At 43.7% G+C, this 25,748-nt stretch overlaps 1 protein-coding gene across 3 annotated transcripts in view; it reads left to right on the plus strand.

The window, feature by feature from the left end:
• The first annotated feature begins 597 nt into the window (after positions 1 to 597).
• Positions 598 to 25,748, plus strand: part of LOC124877366 (cyclin-dependent kinase 1-like) — a 110,334-nt gene continuing 85,183 nt past the window's right edge. For all 3 annotated transcript variants that reach the window (XR_007040502.1, XM_047380488.1, XM_047380486.1), the window contains exon 1: positions 598 to 736. Coding sequence is in view for 2 of the 3 variants with exons in the window: in XM_047380488.1 (XP_047236444.1) it covers positions 628 to 736 (109 nt within the window). In the remaining variant the exon portion in view is untranslated. The remainder of the gene's footprint in view (positions 737 to 25,748) is intronic.

Consider the following 25,748-nt stretch of genomic DNA (forward strand, 5'->3'; position numbering starts at 1 on the left):
GAGCAGACCTGTTGTAGCTGATTTCTAATGTCAGAAAGTATTGTCAGGTTAAAGATCTTTTGCCCTGTGCTGGCTATATCAGTTCAATTAACATGTTTGCGGAAAATGTTGTGACATGAGATGATTAAACCAAAGAGTGCCATGTGATAAATGTTATTGGAATTTTAATCAAACGTCATAATACCATCGTGATCTAAATTTTACATGGGTTTCACACCACTACCATGACAGTTTAACTCTCCTGTTTCTACATAAATTTGCTGATATTACAACAAAATAAAAATTTCTGGTTATTTTTTTTTTTTTACTTTCTATTTTCTTTTCTTTCAACTTTATTTCTAATGTTTGTAAATATATACATCAACAAAAATTTAATTTCTACTACAACTACAACTAAACAACACATTAAAGGAATTCCCATCCGCTCAGATAGAGGCGCACACCTCTCCGGCCTGCCTGCCTTAGGCAATGGCGTCCTTTTCCCTGTGTGGGCAGAGTTCCATCCGCCGACCTTCTCATGCAGCCGCTGCCTAGGCAACCGCAGAGGCATGCATTCACAGAAAGGAGGGTCCCTCACCCGCACCGTCCGCTCCGAAGTAAGCAGCGGGGACCTTAACACCATCCTGCATGCTTCTGGTGGAGAAGAGAGGCTGCCTGCACAGCAGACACCGGGCTGCAGCGGATATATGTGACGCTTTATTGACACATGAAAGCAGAGCTCATCTTCCTCAAGCAGGTAAATATTTCCATTATTATATCTGGTCAGCCACATAGACGAAACTTTTTACTCTTGGCTTATATTTACAACAGAAGAGACCAAAAAATATCAAGCTTGAGAAAGAAAAGTGAACTGAGTTCACATGATGTTGATTTTACACATTGTAAGTAATCATGTTAAAGTAATTATGCCAAAGGTAAACCAAACTAATATTCCCAAGCTCCGCTCTTTGTTGTATTTCTCTCCTGTCGACTTTTTAGACTTGCAGCCTTAAATAAGCTGTTTAAAGAATCAACACTGTAACCAGCTTCAGGATACAAAACAATTTGTTTTTCATGCGGTCAAACATTCCTCTTATCCTCTTTGGAACTACTTAATATATATACAGTACAGACCAAAAGTTTGGACACACCTTCTCATTCAAAGAGTTTTCTTTATTTTCATGACTATGAATATTGTAGCTTCACACTGAAGGCATCAAAACTATGAATTAACACATGTGGAATTATATACTGAACAAAATAGTGTGAAACAACTGAAGATATGTCTTATATTCTAGGTTTTTCAAAGTAGCCACCTTTTGCTTTGATTACTGCTCCGCACACTCTTGGCATTCTGTTGATGAGCTTCAAGAGGTAGTCACCTGAAATGGTTTTCCAACAGTCTTGAAGGAGTTCCCAGAGATGCTTAGCACTTGTTGGCCCTTTTGCCTTCACTGTGCGGTCCAGATCACCCCAAACCAAAGAAGGTCCTGGGTTCAATTCCCGACCGGGGATCTTTCTGCATGGATTTTGCATGTTCTCCCCGTGCATGCGTGGGTTCTCACCGGGTACTCCGGCTTCCTCCCACAGTCCACAGACATGCCTATTAGGTTAATTGGTCACTCTAAATTGCCCTTAGGTGTATGAATAAGTGTGTGCTTGGTTGTTTGCGTGTTGCCTTGTGATGGACTGGCGACCTGCCCAGGGTGTATCCTGCCTCTCGCCCATAGACTGCTGGAGATAGGCACCAGCTCCCCCATGACCCACTATGGAATAAGCGGTAGAAAATGACTGACTGATGACTATATAAATATATATATATATATATATATATATATATGCATGCATGCATATATCCCCCCAGTGCCACCCCAGCCCCTCCCCTTGCTTCGCCCCTAAGTACTAGCAAGAATTTAAAGCTACTTTCTACTTGGTTACCTGTTTTGTAGTGGGCACAGGTGTGACATGTACGGACATAAGCTCTGACATCCTCAAACAAAGAGGGCCACCAAAAGGAGCGTCTGATGAGGGCCGCAGTTCGACCCACCCCAGGATGGCAGGAAAACTTGGCTGTGTGTGCTCACTGGATCAGTCGGGCACTAACAGAACTGGGAATTAACATGTTATTAGTTGGGCCATTACCTCTATCAGGTTCGTACTTCTTTGCCTGGGCCACCTGTTTCTCAATATTCAGGGCAACGGCTCCAACAATGCATGAAGAGGGGATTATAGTGTCAACAGGAACCTCTTCATCAGGTGCAAACTGCCTTGACAGGGCGTTGGGTTTGGTGTTTTTGGATCCTGGTCGATAAGAGATGATGAACTGTTATTTAAACATTATTTAAACCAAGATGGCGCCGAAGATGGCAGCTTCGGAGCTTCGCTCTCTCTTTGTTTTTGTATTTTGTGTGTTTTTATGTGTTTCAAGCCACAGTACTGTGGTGTCGGGCCACAATCCTGTGGTCTCATTCAGTAGAGAGGAACTTCTCAACATCAGAGAGTCCTCTTTTGGGATTTTTACACCATCTTTCATCGATCCGAGGTTCACTGAGTTCCTGGCAAGCGGAACTGCGGCACTATACGGGTTACTGCGCCGAAAGCGGCGGAGGGGAAAGCGCGCGGGCGCGCTGGTAAAGCTCCGCAAAAGAGGACTTCGCACACCACTGCCTTCAATCCACCTGACAAATGTCCGCTCTCTAAACAACAAGATGGACGAGCTGCTTCTTCTCACCGATAAAAACACAGACTGCAATTCTCTGCTTTACCGAGACATGGCTGAGTGAAAACATCCTGGACCGCGCACTGCTGATGCCGGACTTCCAGCTGCTTAGAGCGGATCGCAGCACGGAGGTATCGGGGAAGAGGCGAGGAGGCGGAATTTGCTTTTATATAAATGAAGGTTGGTGCAGAGACGTAAAAGTGCTAGGAAAAACATGTAGTCCGGATCTGAAGTCAATTTCCATAATCTGTAAACCGTTTTATTCACCGAGAGAGTTTTCCTTGTTTATAATAATTGGCTCATATTTTTCACCGCATGGCTGCACTTCTGCCACGGAAAAACATCTTGCTGAGCTGATTACAGACGTGGAGAAAAAATACACGGACTCTTTCATCATAATACTGGGAGATTTTAACAGACCAAACCTCTCCAATGAACTCCCCAAATACAGACAGCATATTAAGTGTCCTACCAGAGACAAAAACACACTGGACCATTGTTACACAGCTTTAAAGGACTCATATCATGCGGTTACCAGGGCTGCTCTGGGTTTTTCGGATCATTCTCTTATCCACCTCATCCCAACCTACAGACAGAAACTAAGAGCTTCCAAACCCAAGGTTCACACTGTTAAGAAGTGGACTGAGGAATCAAAGCAGATGCTACAGGCCTGCTTTGAATGCACAGACTGGACTGTTTTGAAACCTCAGCCACTGACCTAAACCAACTAAATGATGTGGTGACATCATACATCAGTTTCTGTGAAGACATGTGTGTGCAGACTAAGACCTTCTGCACCTTTGGGAATAACAAGCCATGGTTTACTCCACACCTCAGGAATCTGCGCAGGGAAAAGGAAGAAGCTCACAGCAGTGGAGATTGGGCGCGGTACAGGCAGGCTAGGTACAGACTTACAATGGAGATCAAAGCAGCCAAGAGAAGCTACAGTGAGAAGCTTAAGAACAGCCTTTCCACTGGTGACACTTCAGCTGTATGGACCGGTCTGAGAAACCTGACTACCTATAGGAGCCCCCCCACCCATCCTGAATAGAGTCGTCTCCTGGCCAACCGTCTGAATGTCTTCTACTGCAGACATGACAAGAAGCCATTCACACCTCAAATCATCCCCTCCACATCCCATTCAGGAACAAGTTCTTCCCAACCCCCTACCTTCAGATCCTCTGCCTGCACTAAAGATCTCCAAGGAAGATGTAAATAGGCTCTTTCAGCGCATGAAAACAAAGAAAGCTGGAGGACCTGATAACGTCTCCCCATCATGCCTGAAAGCCAGTGCAAATCAACTCGCTCCGATCTTCACAAGGATCTTCAACAAGTCACTGGAGAAATGTGAGGTCCCTTCCTGCCTCAAACGATCCACCATCATCCCGGTGCCCAAGAAACCCACCATCCTAGGATTAAATGACTACAGGCCTGTAGCCCTGATGTCTGTGGTCATGAAATCCTTTGAGTGGCTGGTGTTGAAGCACCTGAAAGACATCGCTGGACCCCCTGCAATTTGCTTACCGAGTAAACAGGTCGGCAGATGATGCACCTTGACCACCCAGGGACATACGCCAGGATCCTGTTTGTAGACTTCAGCTCGGCCTTCAACACCATCATACCAGACATCCTCCACCAGAAGCTCACCCAGCTCAACGTCCCAGCGTCCACCTGTCAGAGGATCAACAGCTTCCTGACAGAATGACAGCAGCAGGTGAGATTGGGTAGCATCTTCTCCCGAACCAGATCAATAACTACTGGTGCCCCCCAGGGGTGTGTTCTATCCCCACTCCTCTTCTCCCTGTACACAAATAACTGCACCTCATCGGACTCATCCGTGAAACTCCTTAAGTTTGCAGACGACACCACTGTCATTGGACTGATCCAGGACGGTGATGAGTCTGCATACAGACAGCAGGTGGATAGGCTGGTACACTGGTGCAGTCAGAACTACCTTGAACTTAACCCACTCAAGACTGTGGAAATGGTGGTGGACTTTCGGAGAACACCACCCCCATACAACCCCTCACCATCCTCAACAACACTGTATCGGCCGTAGACCACTTCAGGTTCTTAGGAACCACCATCTCTGAGGACCTGAGATGGTCTTCACACATAGACACTGTTCGAAAGAAGGCCCAGCAGAGACTGTACTTCCTGAGGCAACTCAAGAAGTTCAACCTTCCACTGGAGCTGCTGGTCATCTTCTACACTGCCATCATTCAATCTGTCCTGTCTTCATCCATCTCAGTGTGGTTTGGCTCATCCACAAAACAGGACAGGTCCAGACTGCAACAAATAATCAGGAATGCAGAGAGAATAATTAGGGCTGACCTTCCCTCCATCCAGGACTTATACAGGTCTAAGGTCAGGAAAAGAGCTGCTAAAATCTGTGCAGACTAGAGGGTGACACGGGAGTGGATTTTCTCTCCTGTCCCATCCCGCTCCCACAGAAAAATTTCTTGTCCCATCCCAATCCCAGGCCAGCATAACAAAAAAAATCCTGTCCCGTCCCACTCCTGGTAAATTGACTCCCACTCCCATCCCGCTCCCATTCAGAACGACTCCCACTCCTGTGCCACTCCCATTTTTGTTTTCTTCATTTAGTCTTTTGGCAATTTCTTTCTTTGAAGGACCAGTTAGGTCCCTGTTTTTAGCTGTAGTAAAGGCTATTTAAAGTAAAAAGAATAATAATGAAGAAATAATAAAATATCAAACAAGGAAACAGACCATGCCTATCTTAGTTGAATAAACAAAATGTACCTAGTTGTATTTTACTTATTTATTAAGTGATAATTTCCTTTGAACAATGACATCACTTTTATGTTTCAAGTTGCTGGAACAAAAGAAAAATGCACCTAGTAAGAGAACTGTACTTGTTGAACAAAAGGACAAAAAGGCATTACCTTCATAATTTAGAAACTGTACCTCAATGGTTCACAGCCCTGGTCCTCAGGGACCCCTTCCTTGCAGGTTTTAGATGTGTGTCTGCTCCAGAACACCGGATTCAAATTCTGACATGACCTTCTATGCAGGCATCAAGAATGGAGGGTCAAACTGGACACAATTAATACAATAAAATCATCATTAAATAAATAAATGTTGTGAATGTCCCATAAGTGAAGTAAATGTAACATGAAAGAAATGTAACATTAAATGTGCCATTAAATTAAAGGTACCATTTATTTATTTAATACATCATTAGAAACAATAAACGTACCATTATATCATGAAATGGACTATTATGCAATTAAATGTGCCACTGAATAATTAAGTATAATTTTAAAGACGACATGACGTAATTAGTGGTACACTTAATATTTAATGATGTATTAAATAAATTGTACATTTAATGGTACATTAATTTTTTTTCTATTTCACAACATATTTATTTAATATCTTCCCTCGATGAAGCCTTTCTATAAGGAGCCCGCGAGGGGACAAGGGGGGATTTTTTTTATTTTTTGTGTCCCCACGCAATAGTCTTTGCGTTATTTCGCAATACTTTGTGGGATAGTTTCCAAACCAGATAACTGCAAAAATGAAACAAACACTACACCCGTTTTGAGATTTATTGAGTTTTATTTTGAAATCAGCCTTAAATAAAATTATCTTCAAATCAGACTAAAATACAGTTTTTATCCACAAGCTGTCAAACAAACTACTGAACTCTGGACAATAATACTGCACGAAACCACATCTGTGACTCTTTGTTTGCTTATTACTGCTGCCTGATGTGTACTTTTTTTGTACGCCATTAGTGTTTTGGTTTTTAAAGTGAGTTGAACGGTTCTTGTTATCCTAAGCATTTTATCGCATTGTTTACTGCGTGTTAACCTGCATATGACAAATAAACCATATCAATGACATATCAGTGCTGTTTGTTTTATGAGCAGTTTGTCATCTGTGCTGTTGCTCCAAAATGCCGAACGCAAAAGTATTGCGTGGGGATGCAAAATAAATAAATTTCCCCATGTCCCCTCACGGGCTTCCGTACCTTACCTCTTAAATCTTTAGTGCACATGCAGCAATTTTGTTGGTCAGATGAGACTTGACACATGATGGTACTTTTGGTTTGATGAATGAAGAGATGCAGGACTGATTCAATCCAGAATCTGTTTTACAAGTGTCCCTTAATCACTGGTGTCCTTGATTACGACTAAACACGTTTTACAAGCAGCAGACTGCGTGTTAACACCGCTACATTCAAATCTCCTGAAGTTCGGTAATATTTGCGACTTTCTTGTCAGATCTATGAGTTTAATAGATAAGTCCTTATTTCTGACTTTACGTTACAAATCCAATTTTACCACGTCCAGTTCTCCACCTGCGTTTGCTCCCTCCATTCTGAACGCAGGTGGAAAACATCGATCAGAAGCACTGTTGGCTTGTGGGTCGTGTAGTTCGTTTGACTCACATTATAGTATATGCTTCTTGGAAAAAAACTACACAATGGCAGTGTCGATCCAAGTTTTTTTTTTCTTAACGTTTATAACAAAGTCTCAGTTTTACATTTCCAAAGACAATTGATCCTAGTTTATTTTCCCTCCTATTGGTTAGCTCCCGCTTCCGTCTGCTCCCGTTCATTTTTTATCCTGTACCGTCCCAATCACGTGATCTTTACTGATGCCGTCTCCCGTCCCGCGGGATTCCCGTGGGAATCCCGAAAAAATGTCAGCCTCTAGTGCAGACCCCACACACCCTGCACATAAACTGTTCAGAGCTTTACCTTCAGGTCGCCGTTACAGAGCACTGTTCACTAAAACCAGCCACCACAGAGACAGTTTCTTCCCCCAGGCTGTTTCTCTGTTGAACATTCAATAGAGTACAAAACAACAGCATACAGATGTTGCAATGCACCTTTTTATTATATATGTGTATATTGTACATTGTGAATATGTATATTCTGTAATACAAAAACAAAACCAAAGAGCGAAGTGTACCGGAGCCAAATTCCTTGTTTGTATGTACAAACTTGGCAATAAAGCTGATTCTGATTCTGTTAAACTGTGCAAAAAATAAGGACCAACGGGTAGATAAGCAAGATTTTTATGGTGTGTCCACACTACAATGGGATGCTCAGCTCCCTCCAACCAGTGACGCCACTCTTCGAAGGCTAATTTGATGGCTAAGAGTTCTCTATCACCTACATCATAGTTTCTTTTGGGCAGTGTGAGCCATCTAGAAAAAGAAGACACATGGATGGAGCTTACCGTCTGGGTCTGAGTTTTGCGAGAGAACGGCCCCCGCCCCTACATCTGAGGCGTCTACTTCTAAAATTAACTGTTTAGAAGGATCAGGTTGTATAAGGACAGGGGCTTTAGCAAATCTCTCCTTCAGTTCAGTAAACGCCTTCTCGCCATCAGGGGTCGAGCAGAACTGTCTCTTAGTGGAGGTAAGATTTGTGAGCAGAGCAGCAGTCTGACTATAATTTCGTAAGTCTCAGGACGGTTTCAGCACAAGCTGCACTTTTTGTTGCAGGACTATACATCACCGGAAGATGTGTTGGTGCTTTGCTTTTACTTTCTTTTCTCCATTTTCATCAAGTGACACTCTACAACTAAGACAGCTAAATGGGTGTGAATCTGGTGTTCGCCAAATGAAAGAAATTATTTCAAGAAAGCAGGGAACTGCTATAATAAATAGCAACCTAAGCACAGGTACTGACATTTTAATTTTTCTGTATTCAGTGTTGGTACAGAGGACTGAAAGATGCAATGGTGTGGCCCCTCCTGACATCTAGGCCTCTCCTTTTTCCCCAAGAAGTCAGAAATTCTGTTTACACTACAGAGAGTTAGGTCATTTCCACATAACATAATCACCTTAGTTTAATTTTTGATTGTGCTATACATACAGTATACTGTATATATGCCTCTGTATCTACATTGCTATTGAATATATTCAGTCTCTTGGTTTTGTTTTTATTACTGTACTAACAATCATGGTCTACGAGTTGAAGGGGCGTGGTTAATTAGCATATCTTCTGAAGATTTAAATTCGAGATTTAGATTTAGATTTAACATTTAGATTAAGAAATATATTTAGATTCAAGATATAGATATAATATTTACGATATATATTTAGATTTAAGATTTAAATTTAAGATACATATTTAGATTTAGATTTAAGATATATATTTGAATTTAACATTTATATTTAAGATATATATTTAGATTTAAATTTAAGATTTAAATTTAAGATACATATTTAGATTTATATTTAAGATATATATATATAAATTTAGATTTAGATTTCAGATATATATTTAGATTCAAGATATATATTTAGATTTAGATTTAAGATATATATTTAGATTTAAGAAATATATTTAGATTTAAGATTTAGATTTAAGATATATATTTAGATTTAAGATATATATATAGATTTAGATATAACATTTAGATTTAAGAAATAGATTTAGATATATATTTAAGATTTAGATATAGATTTAAGGTTTGAATTTAGATTTAATATTTAGATTTAGGATATATTTCTAGATATAGATTTAAGATTTAGATATAGATTTAAGATTTATATTTAGCATTTCCCAATAAATGTAAGAAAAATTCACTAAAAGTAAAGAAAGCGTGCTAAATAACAGAAATGTGCTAGTGAATTATTTTTTTGCTGAATTTTTACATTAGGCACCCCATACCCAGGAAATGTACTGTTTGTCCCACTTCCGTCAATGAATACAATTTGGGAACATCTAATCAAAAACAAAATACACTCAGATACAGTTTCCGTCCCAAAGCAGTCAAGGGAATTGTCCCCCTGCAGACAGACACTAAACATTATTGCAGACAGACAATAAACAAACCACCGGCCCATCTCAGGACGGTTTCAGCACAAGCTGCACTTACGTAAATACTATGTCAAATAGAATGTCACATTCTATGTACATATGTTCTCTTTCTTTTAATTTTGCAAGTGTTTTTAATTTATGTCTGTGCAATACATGTGTATCTTTGGAGCAGGGTCTCAGCGAAATGTCATTATGGTGACATAATGACAATAAAGATGTTACGGTGTGGTGTGATTGACTGGTCCTGTGTGTGTGTTTGTGTGCATGCTTTTGTACATTTGTGAGTCTTGCTGTTCACCAGAAGCTCGGTGGTGGGTGTTTCACCAGCTGATCAGCACGCCTGCGGACAATCTCTACTGCTGTGCTTAAAAGGCTGGACAAACATTTATGGTGGACTGATCCTGACAAAATTAAAAATAAAAGCAGAAATATATATATTTTGTTTTTCCTTTTTCTTAGACATGCATTTTCATCAAGAAATGTATATATTTTCTTTTTCCTTTTCCTTACACATGCCTTTGTTCTTTTTACATTTCCTCGTCTGTCTTTTTCCTTTACCGTATGCATTTCTCCTTCATTGTGCAATGAGGAGAGCTGCCTTCTTCTCTCCAGTTCCTCTACTATTGGTCAATAAACAGGAAGGAGGAGGATCCATGTGCAGGCCGAGGGTGTGTCCCAATTCAGGGGCTAGATCCTTCCAAGTCCTTACTTGTTGGCTGATTACGTCACAGCGTGGCGCGGAAGGTCTGTCAAATGCGGCAGACAAATGTGTCCTTCTTTTGCCCGATTTGAAGGATGCGTTTTGAGTATCCTTCGCAGTCCATCTTTTCCCATGATTCATTGCGGGTCGAAGCGGTTTGGTCAAACAGGGGCAGCCATGGCGGACTACAGTGGCAATAGCTGTGAGTAAACTGTGAAAAATTACACTTTCTGTGACACAAATGAACTTTCACAATGTTTTTAGTGCGGGAATATAACTGTGTAGACGTGAAAAATCTGCTTGATTTATCAAGACATCGCTTAGTTTCAAACGTGCTCCGACGTGTTCGGAGTTTTCCGTCCCCGCCGTATTAACTCCCGGCTTGCCCCGCCAGCCCTACCGGTGGTGAGGCAAGCTAGCCCGGTAGAGATTTGGCCGGACTGTCGGCACTGAGCTCCTGCTGCCAGTCATCACAGTGAATGTTAAACACAAGTGATTTTTAACAGTTTATGTTAGTATTATTTTAATGTATTGTGTCATTTGTTCATGTAAGTCGATTTGATATTACAGGTGATATTAAAGTTAACCTGAATAAATGGACAATTTTATGTAATCTTACCGTATCGCCGGAGAGTGTGATTGAGAATAAATAAGCTTTTAAATATTCATTTTTGATGAAGAAATCTGCTATATGTGTTTTTAAAAGTGTATTTATAATTCAGCTAGCATTATAATTTGTTATTCCAGGTACAGCTGAAGAGAAATACACTTTCAAATGCAAGCAAATCTCAGTAAAGAAGTGAAAAGTTTGAAAGAGCTTGTTTTAGGCATTTGCATAGAAATATTTTTATATGTTCTGCAAATTAAGACAAATGTAAAATTAAAAAAGACTTTTTTTACACTGATAATAAGCAAGATGTTTTTTTGTTGTTGTTTTTACTGTTTATGTACAAAGCTACAAAGGATAATGACCACCTTTTTACTGGAGCTAAAAACTCAGCCACCGTGGCTTGGAGGAACAATAACAACATTCTTTGCAGTCAGTTTCTGTCCATTTTCAAAAACACCTATCTTTCTAACTTTCATAAATATCCTTCCTTCCTTCTAACTTTAGGATTGCAAGTATCCAGGGTCAGGAGAGGGAGTCAGTGAAAAGCACACTGCTGCCACTTGGCCCTGGTTTGTCCTTATGGATGAGATGTTGGGACAGAGGCCTTCCACAACACCTCCTGTCCTAATTGCCTCCATCCTTGAGAAAACTCCAGGGCCAATTGGAGCGGTGGGCACCCAGATGGAGAAGGAAGACAGTGAGCCACCCTGTATGCAAAGATGATCATGTTCAGTCTTCCTGGACCTCCTGTAATCCACCATGTCTTCCTTGGTCTTGTTGGTGTTCAGGATGAGGTTGTTCCTTGAGCACCACTGAGTCAGATTGTGGACATCATGTCTGTACTGGCTCTCATCATTGTTAGATATGAGACCCACCACAGTGGTGTTGTCTGCAAATTTCACAACCATGTTTGTTTTGTGAATAGCAGAGCGCTCGTGTGTGAATAGGTTGAAGAGGTCAGGGTTGAGAAAGCAACCCTGCAGCGTGCCAGTGTTGAGGATCAGCAGATATGAGTTTCCCTATCCTAACCACCCGGGGCCTGTTGGTGAGGAAGTTGCTGATCCAGGAGCAAAGTGGTGCAAATAAACCAAGTTTGTGGAGCTTCATGGCCAGCATTTCAGGAAGGAAGGTGTTGAAGGCTGAGCTGAAGTCTACAAATAGCATCCTAACAGTTGTCAGGGTGCTCAAGATGAGTCAGAGCTGTGTGGAGTGCTAACGAGACAGCATCTTTTGTGGAGCAATTCCCTGTAGGCGAACTACAGGCTATCCAAGCCAGCAGGGATAGCATTCTTGATGTACTTCAGGAGGATCCTTTCAAAGCAATTCATGAGGTCAGAGCAACATGACGGTGTGAGAGAAAATTTAAATTGCTTTGTTGGAAGTGCTCCTCGATGCACTGCTTGTACCTTTCAGATAATTATACATTAAGGGCCTGGTCTTCAAAAGATTTCCGCACGCAAGCCTGTTTGCGTCGGCAAAGCTGATCTACAAATGAGGTGGTAATTGGATTGCCTTTGCAAAATCAGCGGAACCGCGGGTGCAAACTTCTCACTGTGTCTGCCTTCATGAATATGCAAAACATATGATAATGACCCAAACACGCAAATTCATGGGAAGAGGATATGCAAATGTCATCTCTTACCACCCGTAATGCGATTTTCAAAACCTGAAACTGTTTGCGGGCGCAATTTTTGCATGTGGGTTTAGCACATTTAAAGTGCAGATGCTAACTGGGACGAAAAAATGTCCGCTGTCACTTTGGCCAGAAGGAGGCATAGATAGAATGACAGCTTACAGGGAGAGAGAATCTTCTGTACATGTGCCAACAGATTTGGGTTTTCAAAAATAAAAATATTAAACATAGATGAGAATAGAGGATTGTATGTAGGATTATCTAAGCTCTGATTTGGAGCCACAAACAAACATCACAAACAAAAGCCATGATATTTCTCCTATGGTAAAACTCCTTGCAACACTTCAACATCATTCCAGCGTCACATCGCTGTCAGTGATCATCTTCTGAAGGCGCACAAACCTGATTATGGCAAAGTACGCACATAACTGATCAAACACGCACAGTCTGTACTCGCACATCATGCAAAAGACCCACTGTGCTTTGAAGTTGATAATATAATTAATGGGAAAGAACTAAAGACATTATAAGGCGGATTAAATCCTTCATTTGCAAACCAGATGCTAAAATCACTTCTTACAAGGTGAAAAATCACCATTTCAAGGTAGCTTTTCCATGTGGTGACAAAGACAATGTATGCTTTAACCTTGTCACTAAACAAAACATATTGCATTATTGAAAGTAATGTTATGTCATTGCAGTGCAATCGGATCTGGATCAGTTTGATTACGTTTAAATGTGAACATATGCCAGGGGAGGGCTGTTCAATAAAAATGATTTTGTGTCACCAAAAAACAATTTAAACAATCAAACACATTGTATATAGTTAAAATATTTGTCATGATGTAGGGTTGTTTGGTTTTTGGTTTCGGGTTTCTTCTTATGTTTTTCACAGTTAAGGTTTTGACTCGTTCTTTTGTTATTATTCTTCTTAGATTTTGAATCACGCTTCTGTTATTTTCCTGGTCATGCTTTAGTTTTGTCAAGTTTGGTTTTCGGATCTGGTTATGCTTTAGCTTCATGTTTTTCTAGTTTGTTTATTAGAGTCTCTGTTTTTGCCGCAGCCACGTTTTGTTCTGTCTGCTCACCTGTCCAAGTTAACATGTCCCCTTGCTCCACCTGGTTTTCACTCGATAGATTCACACCTGCTCTGTTTGTCTTCGCGGAAACATCTTTCACTCTCATGCTCATGTCTAGCTTTGATTCTCATGTCTTATACTCCTGCTCATGTCAAGTTTTGATGCTCAAGTCTTGTTTTTGGATCATGCCATGCCTGTCTCGCCTGCCCGTCCGTTGTTTTGTTCCTGCCTCCTGCTGTGAGTGAGTTTTTGTTTTTTCGTCATTAAAACCTTTTCACTTACCATCACGCTGCCTGCTCGTCTGCATTCGGGGTCCGATATCAAGTAAACCGTGACAATATTGGCAAAACAAGCAAAACAATTTCAGTAAAATCATTGGAAAATAATTTATTTTTACAAAAAAGTTTCACGTTTGTACATAAATGTTCGAATGAATTTTTTTGCAGGATTGTTTGTTTTAAAATTAGCAAAGCTATAATATACAGATCAAGTCCTACAACAAATAGTTTGTTGTAGGAGTTGCTAATATTACTTTCAGGCTTAAATATTGTGGCTGTTTATGATAACTCCGAAGTCTTCAAACAGACGCTCACCGGCCACTTTATTAGGTACACCTTGCTAGTACCGGGTTGGACCCCCTTTTGCCTTCAGAACTGCCTAAATCCTTCATGGCATAGATTCAACAAGGTACTGGAAACATTCCTCAGAGAGTTTGGTCCATATTGACATGATAGCATCACACAGATGCTGCAGATTTGTGGGCTGCACATCCATGCGAATCTCCCATTCCACCACACCGGCAAGGTGCTCTATTAGATTGAGATCTGGTAACTATGGAGACCATTTAAGTACAGTAAACTCATTGTCATGTTCAAGAAACCAGTCTGAGATGATTTGTGCTTTATGACATGGCGTGTTATCCTGGTGGAAGTAACCATCAGAAGATGGGTACACTGTGGTCATAAAGGGATGGACATGGTCAGCAACAATACTGAGGTAGGCTGTGGCGTTGACACGATGCTCAATTGGTACTAAGGAGCCCAAAGTGTGCCAAGAAAATATCCTCCACACCATTACCACTAGCCTGAACTGTTGATACAAGGCAGGATGGATCCATGCTTTCATGTTGTTGACGCCAAATTCTGACCCTACCATACGAATGTTGCTGCAGAAATCAAGACTCATCAGATCAGGCAACATTTTTCCAATCTTCTATTGTCCACTTTCGGTGAGCCTGTGCGAATTGTAGCCTCAGTTTCCTGTTTTTAGCTGACAGGAGTGGGACCCGGTGTGGTCTTCGGCTGCTGTAGCCCATCCGCCTCAAGGTTCAAGGTGTTGTGCGTTCAGAGATGCTCTTCTGATGCATTGGTTGTAACGAGTGGTTTATTTGAGTTACTGTTGCCTTTCTATCAGCTCAAACCAGTCTGGCCATTCTCCTCTGACCTCTGGCATCAACAAGGCATTTGCGCCCACAGACGTTCCGCCCACTGGATATTTTCTATTTTTCGGACCATTCTCTGCAGAGATGGTAGTGCATTAAAATCCCAGTAGATCAGCAGTTTCTGAAATACTCAGACCAGCCCATCTGGCACCAACAACCATGCCACGTTCAAAGTCACTTAAATCACCTTTCTTCCCCATTCTGATGCTTGGCTTGAACTGCAGCAGATCGTCTTGACCATGTCTACATGCCTAAATGCATTGAGTTGCTGCCTTGTGATTGGCTGATTAGAAATGTGCGTTAACGAGCAGGTGTACCTAATAAAGTGGCTGGTGAGTGTATATACACTGCATTAGTTATGAACAGAAAATATGATTTTTGACAGTATGTCATTTTTTAACACAACTGAGAGAAAATGCAAAGCTAGGTTGTGTGTACACCATTTTTCAGCAGCTTATAAAACCTTAAGCAGCATTTACCTAAAGTAGTTTTCTCTATGACATCATCAGTCACAGTGGGGAAATTCTGGCGCACAGTTTTACTATTATTCTTTTAATATTGAATTTTGCAATGACAAGATAGCTTAGGATAAACAATAATCAAATTTACTTAAACCCACTGTTTCACTTCTGTCATCACAAAGGTTACTCTAAAACTATAACATATTTTTTATACATGGTTTGCAGCTCTAAAATCCATGAAAAAGTTCAGATGCAACTTTGTTAAGTAAGCCTTGCTGTCATATTCTATTTAAAGAGACTGGCAACTGTTCCAAACAAGCCCAACTAATTGAGTATTTTGCTAATTATACGGTCATGAACTCCAACATTTAACATGTAAACTGTGACCTGTAGTGCCTAAGATGATGCTCTTGAGTTTTCAGCATTTCCCTGAGTATTGCATATTGTGACCTTAAGGTGAAATTACAACTCATCTCCTGGGAAGATTAATGGCTTTCTTGAACTAATAAAATGTATCACTATGAAATTGTGGACTCCTGATTGCTCCTGATTTCTGATCTTCTTAATGCAGGGCATTGTGTTATCCCACACCTGAATTCAATTATATTCAGTTCAGTTGAAATGGAAGTTAGATACTGGAAGAAACTAAAGAAAGTTGTAAATATAATTAAACTGCACTTAACTAAGAGTGTCCAGGGTGTACCCCGCTTCTCGCCCATAGACTGCTGGAGATAGGCACCAGCTTCCCCGCGACCCACTATGGAATAAGTGGTAGAAAATGACTGATGACTGACTGAACTAAGAGTCTATGGCAGCCTGTCTCTACTAGAAACTCATGTTCTGTTCATGGTTGTAAACATAAACCACAGTGTTTTTCGAAATGCATTCAGGCCTTTTTGGAAATTGAGACTGTCCACCCCCATCAGCGTCTTATCTCTCTGGTTATGCAGCCATCTAAAAATACTGCGCAGATTTGATTACATAACAGAGTTCAATTCAGTTCAATTCAGTTTATTTATATAGCGCCAATTCACAACATGTCATTTCAAGGCACTTCACAAAGTGAGGTACATACATTCCAATTAATCCTAACCATTGAACAGTGTAGTCAGATTTAGTTATTTATTAAAATTGGGTAAAAAGTTTTTCTATCTAAGGAAACCCAGCAGATTGCATCGAGTCAGAGACTTGTACCAGTCACTCCTCCTGGATGAGCATGTAGCAACAGTGGACAGTCACTGGTGTTGACTTTGCAGCAATCCCTCATACTGAGCATGCATGTAGCGACAGTGGCGAGAAAAACTCCCTTTTAACAAGTAGAAACCTCCATCAGAACCAGGCTCAGTGTGAGCGGCCATCTGCCACGACCGACTGGGGGTTTGAGAGAACAGAGCAGAGACACATAAAGAATACAGAAGCACTGATTCAGGAGTACATTCTATGAGAAGGAAAAGTAAATGTTAGTGGATGTAGCTCCTTTAGTCGTCTCATCTAGAAAGAAAGAACAGATAAACTCTGAGCCAGTTTTCAAGGTAGGAGTGTGAAAGAGAGCACATATAGTAAACGCTCAGTCAGTAGCTATGTCTAGGAGAGAGACAGGGTTAAACACTGAAAGACAGGGCCAAGTATATCAACGGTAGAAGGTGAGCATTAAGTTGTTGCCAGCAGAAGCTTGGACAATGCCCCCCTCCAGAAAGGTGTCTGTTGGACCACTTGTTTGCTGAGTATTGGATTATCTGCACGTTGTTGGACGTCACTGTGCCCCTCCAATGGCATCGGCCATTTTGCACCCAGGACAGCCCGCTCCTACATATCCCATCAAGCATTGCGACTGATATGACTGGGCGTCCCAAGTCTGACGTGACAGGGTGCTATATAGGAAGGCTCTCATGTTTGAAAACTTGCCTTCTGCTAGAAACCTGTCTAGTGACTGAAGCGCACCACTTTAAGAGAAGAGCTCTTTGCAGAGTTCATTCATTCTCTCTCGTTGGACAACGAACAATTCATAACTGAGGTTTTTGGACTAAGAAGGCCAGAGATTTCACTTTGCCGATCGAAGACGTGAGTTAACACGTAACTGAGAACACGGAGTTTCGGAGAGACGAACCGCTATCGTGTTTCATTTTCAAGTCGACTTTGATGGTCAGATCATATTTTTCCTTTTTGTCAAGAAGACCAAAGGACGAAGACTGACCGCTCCCCTGAAGTTGATTGTGGACGCACAATTAACTTACCCCCACTTTTCCTCGCTCGAATTCCCTCACTCAGGAAGAAGACAACACCAAGTAAAACCAATCTTTTTATTTTATCTTTTATTTCTTTATTAGAAGGCCTGGGCAGGGTCAGAGGTTGTAGAAGCGATCAGAATCGCTGGTTAGGATCTCATGTGTTCTGAATAATATGTGCATGTAACCTTGCTTATTGAACTTTGAGGTGTTATGTTGATGTCGGGATCCGCCGCATTCCCAGAGCTGTTTGTGTTTTTACTATCTGAGAGTCAACGCGGGTGCGTTGCAAGACTGGACTGTTAAAACAACCTCATGGTAAAATTCTCCATTTCCCTTTGTCTTCAATCCCACTGTGCTAGCTTGCCGCCAAAAGTTAGAATCCTTTGTGCTCAGGAGTTAGGGGGAAGTTTTATGATCAGAAGACCATAAGGACAGTCGGAGCTGCGCTCCAACCCCCACCACTCGCCACCACACCCCTTTCATATCCTCATTTTCCTTCGTCTGTAGTGCCATAAACTGCTGGCTGACTCAATACATACCCACTACCGTTGGTTGATTTTTGCTTATTTAGATGTGTTACCCCTGTGTTTGTAGAATTTTGCATGTTGAGTAGGTGAAAATTAATAAATATTCACATAGATAAAGAGAGAGCGTTTTGTGTTTCATTGTGTGCAAAAGGTGATGTGTCAGTCAAAATAAGGTTCAAGTTCCACACGTTTCGGCAGAAACGGTCGATTAAACAGTGACATCTCCGGCAATAGTTATTAATTATTACGGAGTATTCAACGGTTGTAATTGTCAAAGGCGTTGAGCCACAATTACAACACCAGAAACATCTCTGGTCTCGATTCATAAATGAGGATTTTTGGTTAAGAAATTGATTTTGTCAGATTATGATTTGTAATTATAATTATTGATCAAGATTAATCAATCAATAATCATAAACCCAACATATGGCGTCCCTTTGACAGGCCTTAAAAAGACAGACATCAAATCACTGTTGCACAGAATGAACAGTTGTGATCTCTGTTAACAAGACGTTTATTGGGAGACTTGAGTTTTGCACAGAACGTTTGGGAATTAGGGGATTTTGATTAGGTTGTGCTCAGTTCTACTGCAAAGGATAACATTATCTTTCAGAGGTGTTTGTTGTGGATGCAAGGTGAAAGTTGGTTTAACCTGTGGAAAAGTTAAAGTTAATTTCCAGTCGCCAGCCTGCTGCAGCTGTAAAAACCAGTGCTGATAAGCAGCAGACCTGCCCCAGTGTCCGCTGGGCGTAATTACAGTTGTGACCAACATTCTCCCAGTCGGTTAGAGAACAACACCTACATCTGGTGGCCATTTAATAGATTACAGATTGCAGCTGGATTTCCCAAACCGCAGACCTGCACTCAGTACCATCTGGTGGTCACTAGCGCGAATTGCATTTCCTACTTTGATTTTTCATTAACACAGGCAGATTATTCCATCACCTATGATCAAAAGGGCATAACTTAAAGTTGAAAGTTGAAGTTACAGATCATTCATTACCACTTTTGGATAAAATGTAAGCATTTTTGCTGGGTTTTATTGTGTGAAGCATGTTTTGATCTGACTCATAAAACTAACTTAGTTGTCTAACAGGAAGGTAGGTGATTCATATTAGAGAACACTAACACTTATTTGAAGCTAAGAACAGCATTGAATGTTTAGTTTCGTTTTCCCATTTTTAAAATTTTATTTTGAACTTGGTTTCTGGGTTATTTCAAAATTCTTTCCCTTCTTCCCCTTTTTTGCGTGTTTGCTTGATTAACCCTATTAAAGCATAGACTTGGGTAAGCCACAGTTTGAACGGTCAAACCTGTGTGCCCATTTTAAGCAAACCCATACACCTGGAAGATACAGGTATGAATCAGACAGCTAGCTGAATAGCTTAGCCTGTTGTGTGCAGCTAATTAAGTTTAGCAATCCTTAATCACTGAACAGCTTAGCCTGTTGTGTGCAGCTAATTAAGTTTAGCAATCCTTAATCACTGAACAGCTTAGCCTGTTGTGTGCAGCTAATTAAGTTTAGCAATCCTTAATCACTGAACAGCTTAGCCTGTTGTGTGCAGCTAATTAAGTTTAGCAATCCTTAATCACTGAACAGCTTAGCCTGTTTGTGTGCAGCTAATTAATTTAGCAATCGTTAATCACTTAATAGCTTAGCCTGTTGGATTGCTGCTAATTTCTTTAGTGGTGGTTCATAAATAAACAGTTTGTGTGTGTGCATTGTGCATTTTGGGCCAAAGATGGAGGGAACATCCCAGACTGCAGCTGGAGATGTGTGTATGGTGGAGGACCCCATAGGAATGCAGGCACAAGAGGTGATTGGGTCATTGATTCTGTTGTCCCCCGAGGAGCGTAAAGGCCTCAATGATTATGGCATTGAGCAATGTGAAGCCAGGATTCAGGAGTTGCTCCAAGTCATTATAAACCCACCGAAGGACAGACGGGTCTCAGATGTGTTAGGACAGCTCACTCTGTTGTATCAGTGAAGGTTAATGTTGGAAGTTGACCAGCGCGTTAAACTGCAGTTCGAGCTGAATGATACTTTGCAGACGGTGGATGTCCTTCGAGGTGAAATAACAGAAGTGGGAAATAGATTGGAAGCAATAGAGGGTAGCCATGCCACCCCTCCCCCCCTGAAAGAATGGGGGGACGAACCGAAACCCACCTCACAGGTTGAAACCTTTAGAGGTGAGCCACACCTGCGAAACCCTGAGAGAACCTGCAGGTCAGATCTGGAGGATGTAGAAGCTGCTCTCCAGAGATTACCTTTCCAGGCTCATAGGGTTCCCCAGACATCCAACGAGGCAAGAACAGGGGTAAGTAGTCAGAATAGGTTCAGTGGTGCGGTGCCCCACCCCACTGCAATCAGCAGCCATGAACGGTACCTAGCTGGGGACCCAGCAGGTGTAAATAGTTCACGGTTCAGATGCGAGCAGCCGTCAAACGTGACTCGCAGTACGGTCCTCTACGATCCCTCACCTCCGCCAAGGCGACAGGAGTGCCGCCTCTGGGATTCAGGTGGCTCCTACCGCCCTCAACCGCTGCCCAGGACCCGAGTCCGGGAAGCACAGGGCCCACAGTTATACCGGGAGCAGCCTCCACTGCCTCCTCCGAGGATGAGGCGTGATGCACCGACAACCCCTGAGTGCAGCCGGAGTGAACTCTCCGATGATGACTCAGATGGGCCGGGACCAATCCCTGAGAGTGGATTACGCACCCGCCAGCTTGAGTCCCTGGCTAAAGACATAGAGCGTTTCGACCCTAATAAGGCAGAATCAAACGTTGATGATTACCTTAGGCAAGTGGAATGCTGTCTTCTAGATTTGTACTGCCCATCAGCACGGGAGAAACTGAAGCTCATCTGGAAGACAACGTCCAGGAGCGTCCATGTTTTCATGGAGAGCCTGACACCTGCAGTCCGAGACCGTTATTCAACCCTTTGCGAAGCTTTAAGGGAAGAATATTCTGTGTACACGGACCGGTCCTCAGCCACACTTGGTGCTTTCACGATCCAGCAAAAGAAAAGCGAAGCACCCAGGGAGTATTACCGGCACTTGAGAGCCGTTTACTTCCAAGGACGCAATGCGCCAGGCATTGAGGAGGAACATGCTTTTAAATCCCTGTTCCTCCACAACCTTCATGAAAGTGTGCGATACGATGTTACTATGTATTGCAGAACCAAGGCCATGAGCATGCAAGAGATCTGCAAATATGCTCAGATGGCGTGGGAAACACGTGCTCGCCCGACCAAGGGATCGGAGAGCGAGGCTAGGGTTTTACAGGTCCAAACTGACAGAACCAGCCTCGCATTAGAAGGTCAGGAAATACCTCCAGCAGTAACCCACGCCAAGAACCGGTTCAAGGAACAACGTAGGTTTAGTCCGCAGGACCGGGGGGGAGCAATGAACGGCACCCAAAGCCTGGTAAATCTGATAACCCTAGGTCCAACAGGCGCCCTGACTACCAAGCGAGGCCGAAAGGTTAGACTGATGGAAAGGGATGGGACCGACCTGCAGAGGGAATTATGGGGAGAGAGATGAAGGAGGCCTTACGTAACAGAAGCGGTGCGTGAGGCAACCGCACCACCACCACCTTCAAAACGCGAAACCAACCACCTAGATAAACCAGATCCGAAACCCCCGTCAGCGTGACTAGGCGTAGATTCCGCCTCCACGGCAACCAGAGTCTATCTGGTCGGGTGGGGAGAAAAACCTGAGAAACCTCAAGTACCCCTTGAGACCTCGTCAGGAAAAACACCCCGGACTCCCTTCCTAAAATTCTTAGGTGAACTAACCCACAACACACATGCCAGTCGCCTATACTGTCCGACAATTATAGGGGGGTGCGTCAAGGCGAACGCACTCCTGGACACCGGATCAGAAATTAGCCTGATGTGCTCAACCCTGTTTGAGGAGGTGAGTAGAGCTATGCTCGCTCTCGGTAAACCATTTCAAATTGAGGGTTGCGATGTAAGCATAACCAGCTACACCCAAGACCGCTCATACATAACCAGTCGGGTGTGGTTGGATGTTTCATTCCAAGACATGACTTTGGTCCACCCCATTTACATTTGCACACTGGACACAGAGCCTCTACTTGTCGGCCAGGACCTGCTGGGCAGGTTAGCCCCGCTCATTGACTGCCACCAGGGCCAACTCTGGGCCCTTGTGGAGACGCCAAAACCCCTGGGCACGAGCAGTAAACCGCCGTTTTCCATCAACCAAGTTTCCAGTGTGGAGGGTCCCAAAGAACCTCTGGCGAAGCTTATGCTTTCGACAGAACCAGTCTCGGGCACCTGTGGGGCACAAGTGCATCCGGCCACCCAGGGAAATGCCCTTCGCGGTCATGACTCGTTTCTCTGCTCTCTGGGAAATGAAGGGGTGAAACCTTACAACCCCAAAATAGTGGAAGGTGTGCACCTGGAGGACACCTTCACACCGGAAGTGATGTTAGCACTTTGGCTGGAGAAGTCCGCAATCAGCAGGGAGTTATATGACCGTCTGTCCCAAGAAAACCCACATCTAATTGAGGCGCGACGTAGCCACAGTCTGCTCTCAGCAGGCTGGCCATGCCGCCTGCTGAAGGCAACCGGAGTCTGCATCCTCAAGGTGCAGCTGGGCGTGAGACAGCTCGCCCATACCTTCAGTATTGCTCAACACCTGCACCCACCGGTTTTCATCGGGGCAGATCTACTGGTTCAGCTGGGCGCCCAGTTAGACACCTTTAACCAGGTTGTTTGGGCCCGAGCCAACGCTCCCTCAAGCCCCTTCCTGGGAACCCCTGAGGTCATGCTGTCGGGAAAAACTACCCCTCAGGCCTGCCAGGCCATCAGTGAGACCGAGTCACTAATACCGCAGCGAACAGCAGGGGTACCGATGCGACTGACGGTCAAAACCAGACAGAAGCTTCAGAACACCCGCGTTTTTTCCAACCTCTTCCCTACTTCCGGGACTTGAACCTGGTGGTCTGTGGCACGCCCATGCTTGAGTTGAACAACTGTTCGACTTATCTTTTGGTGGGGAATCCAACCCAAGTGCCGATCCAGGTAGCCGCAAGGAAACCCCCGGGCATGCTCATAGACAGTTCTCATAATGACTTCGAGCTAACCATCCCCGTGATTGGAGACATGCCCTTATTTGTATCCGATAGACAGGACTCTCCAGACGTGGTGTCCACGTTCCCGTCGGGCATGATCACAATTGAGAGACATGAGGTTTTAACAACCAAATCCACCTGTGGTGCTACCCTGGGGCCTGAATGCAACCTGGTAGTGTACGCACTGGCGACACACCCAGAGCAGCCAGCTCAAGAAGAGCCTGGGACCCAGGCCCTACCCCGGTTTTGAGACCGAGGTCCGCGAGCAGCTGGAGAAAGCCAATGCGCTAAGCACGGAAGAGGAAAGAACAGCTCTTAACAAGTTGTTCTATGAATACCAGTCAGTCCTCTCGAAGGACTCCCATGACTGTGGGGTCACCGACCTCCACATGGTTCGTATTCCAACGAACCCAAACGCACCCCCCACGTTCGTGCGTCAATATAAGATACCTCTGGCCGCTTACGAGTCGATTCAAGAGATCCTCGACAAGCTGTTGGAGAAACATATAATACGTGAATGCAACTCCACGTGCAACTCCCCAATCTGGCCGGTGTTGAAACCGACCGGGAAATGGCGTCTGACAATCGACTACTGTTCACTGAACAAGCAGGCACCCCTCTCACGCTGGCCCATGATTCATCTGGCCAGGAGCTGGCTAAGGTGAGAGACGCTCGCTTCTTCTCCACAGTGGACGTGGCGAATGGCTTTTGGACAATGAAGGTAGACCCGGCCGACCAGTACAAATTTGCACAGGTGCCCCTTTGGGTACTCGAACTCTCCAGCTGAATTTAACATCTTCCTTCACAAAGCCATGTCCGATGCCGCAACCCGGGGAAACCTCATTTACGTCGATGACATCCTTATGAGGAGCAGGACCTTTGAGGAACACCTAGACGAACTTTGGCACGTCCTGGACCAGCTTGGCGCGGCAGGGGCTAAGCTAGCACTCGCCAAAGGAAAATGGTGCAGGACAAAGGTGGATTACGTCGGTTTAACCGTGGGCCCAAACGGCATTGAGCCCCAAGCCTGCAGGATCCGAGCCATCCAAGACATAAAGGCTCCAACGAACGTGTCTGAACTTCGGAGTTTCTTAGGGGTCTGTAACTACTCCCGCCAGTTTATTGAGGACTATGCAGAGATGGCCAGATCCCTCACAGAACTCCTGCGCAAAGACACGCCTTTTACATGGGGGGAACCCCAAGAGCATGCCTTCCAACTCCTGAAACAGAAACTTGGTTCTGCTCCCTGCCTGGCCTACCCAGATAAGGACAAGGAGTTCTACCTGGAAGCGGGTTTCTCCTCCAAGTGTCTAAGTGCTGCTTTGAAGCAGAAACATGACCGGGACATGCGAGTTGTCGCATACGCAAGCCGACCTTTGAGTGACATAGAGGTTAAGTTCTCCGACTGTGAGAGAGCTCTGCTTTCTACAGTTTGGGCAGTTGAACATTTCCGCAGTTACATTGGGGGGCAGAAAGTCATTATTGAGACGAGCCACCAACCGGTCATTTTCTTGAACAGCGAACGTTTGAGAGAGGGAAGAGTGTCCAACAGCCGCATCGCAACATGGATGATGGCACTCCAAGGTTATGACGTTGAGGTCAAGTACGGTCAGAATAATAAAATGGTGTTGGGACAAGGGTTAGCAGAATGTCAGCACTGTGAATGTGACACCGTAGCGACCACCATTGACAAACTGGCCACCTCCCAGTCTTCCTCGGATCACCGCTATTTAGATGAAAACGTGTGTGAAGGGCTTCCAAGAGCCTACATTGACGGGTGCGCCTTTCTTCATGAAGGTCGACTACAGGCCGGTGTGGGCATCATCTGGGTTGGACACCACGTCACCGAACCAAACCACTACCAACTGGGGCCGAAAACAAGTCAATATACAGAGATCGTAGCAGTACTCATCACCCTCCAGCAGGCTACAGCCCTGGACATTAAACAAATGGTGATCTGCTCCGACTCCAACTATGCCCGGCACAGTTTCGTCTCCCATCTCCCGGTGTGGAAAGAGAATAGAATGAAGAATGCCAGGAATAAAGAGGTAAAACACTCCGAACTCTTCCTGGCATGTGACCATCTCACCACAGGGCAGGGAATGGTAGTGTATTGGAAAAAGGTGAAAGGTCACTCCCGGACGTTGGGCCCAGACAAGGAGACAAGGACGGAAATGATGAGGCAGACCGTCTAGCCTGATTGGGAGCTGAAAGTGGAACCCCATGGAGTTTCCAAAAAGAACAGCGTCCTACCTCTCATACCCATGTCATCTGTGCCGTTACTCGGCGACAGACGAAGGAGAGGCGTGAAAACCCCCAAAGCTCTGGGGAGACTCTCCACCTTGGACGAAAACCCAGTGACACAGACTTGGCAACCATGCAGAGAGCATTAGAGAGCTAGTGGCCAATGGTCGGTCAACGGAAACGTCGCCATTGGCGACGGGCGAGACCAAAGAACTGAGAACCCTC

Source organism: Girardinichthys multiradiatus, chromosome 12 (genome assembly GCF_021462225.1).
Source record: "Girardinichthys multiradiatus isolate DD_20200921_A chromosome 12, DD_fGirMul_XY1, whole genome shotgun sequence".
NCBI lineage: Eukaryota > Metazoa > Chordata > Actinopteri > Cyprinodontiformes > Goodeidae > Girardinichthys > Girardinichthys multiradiatus.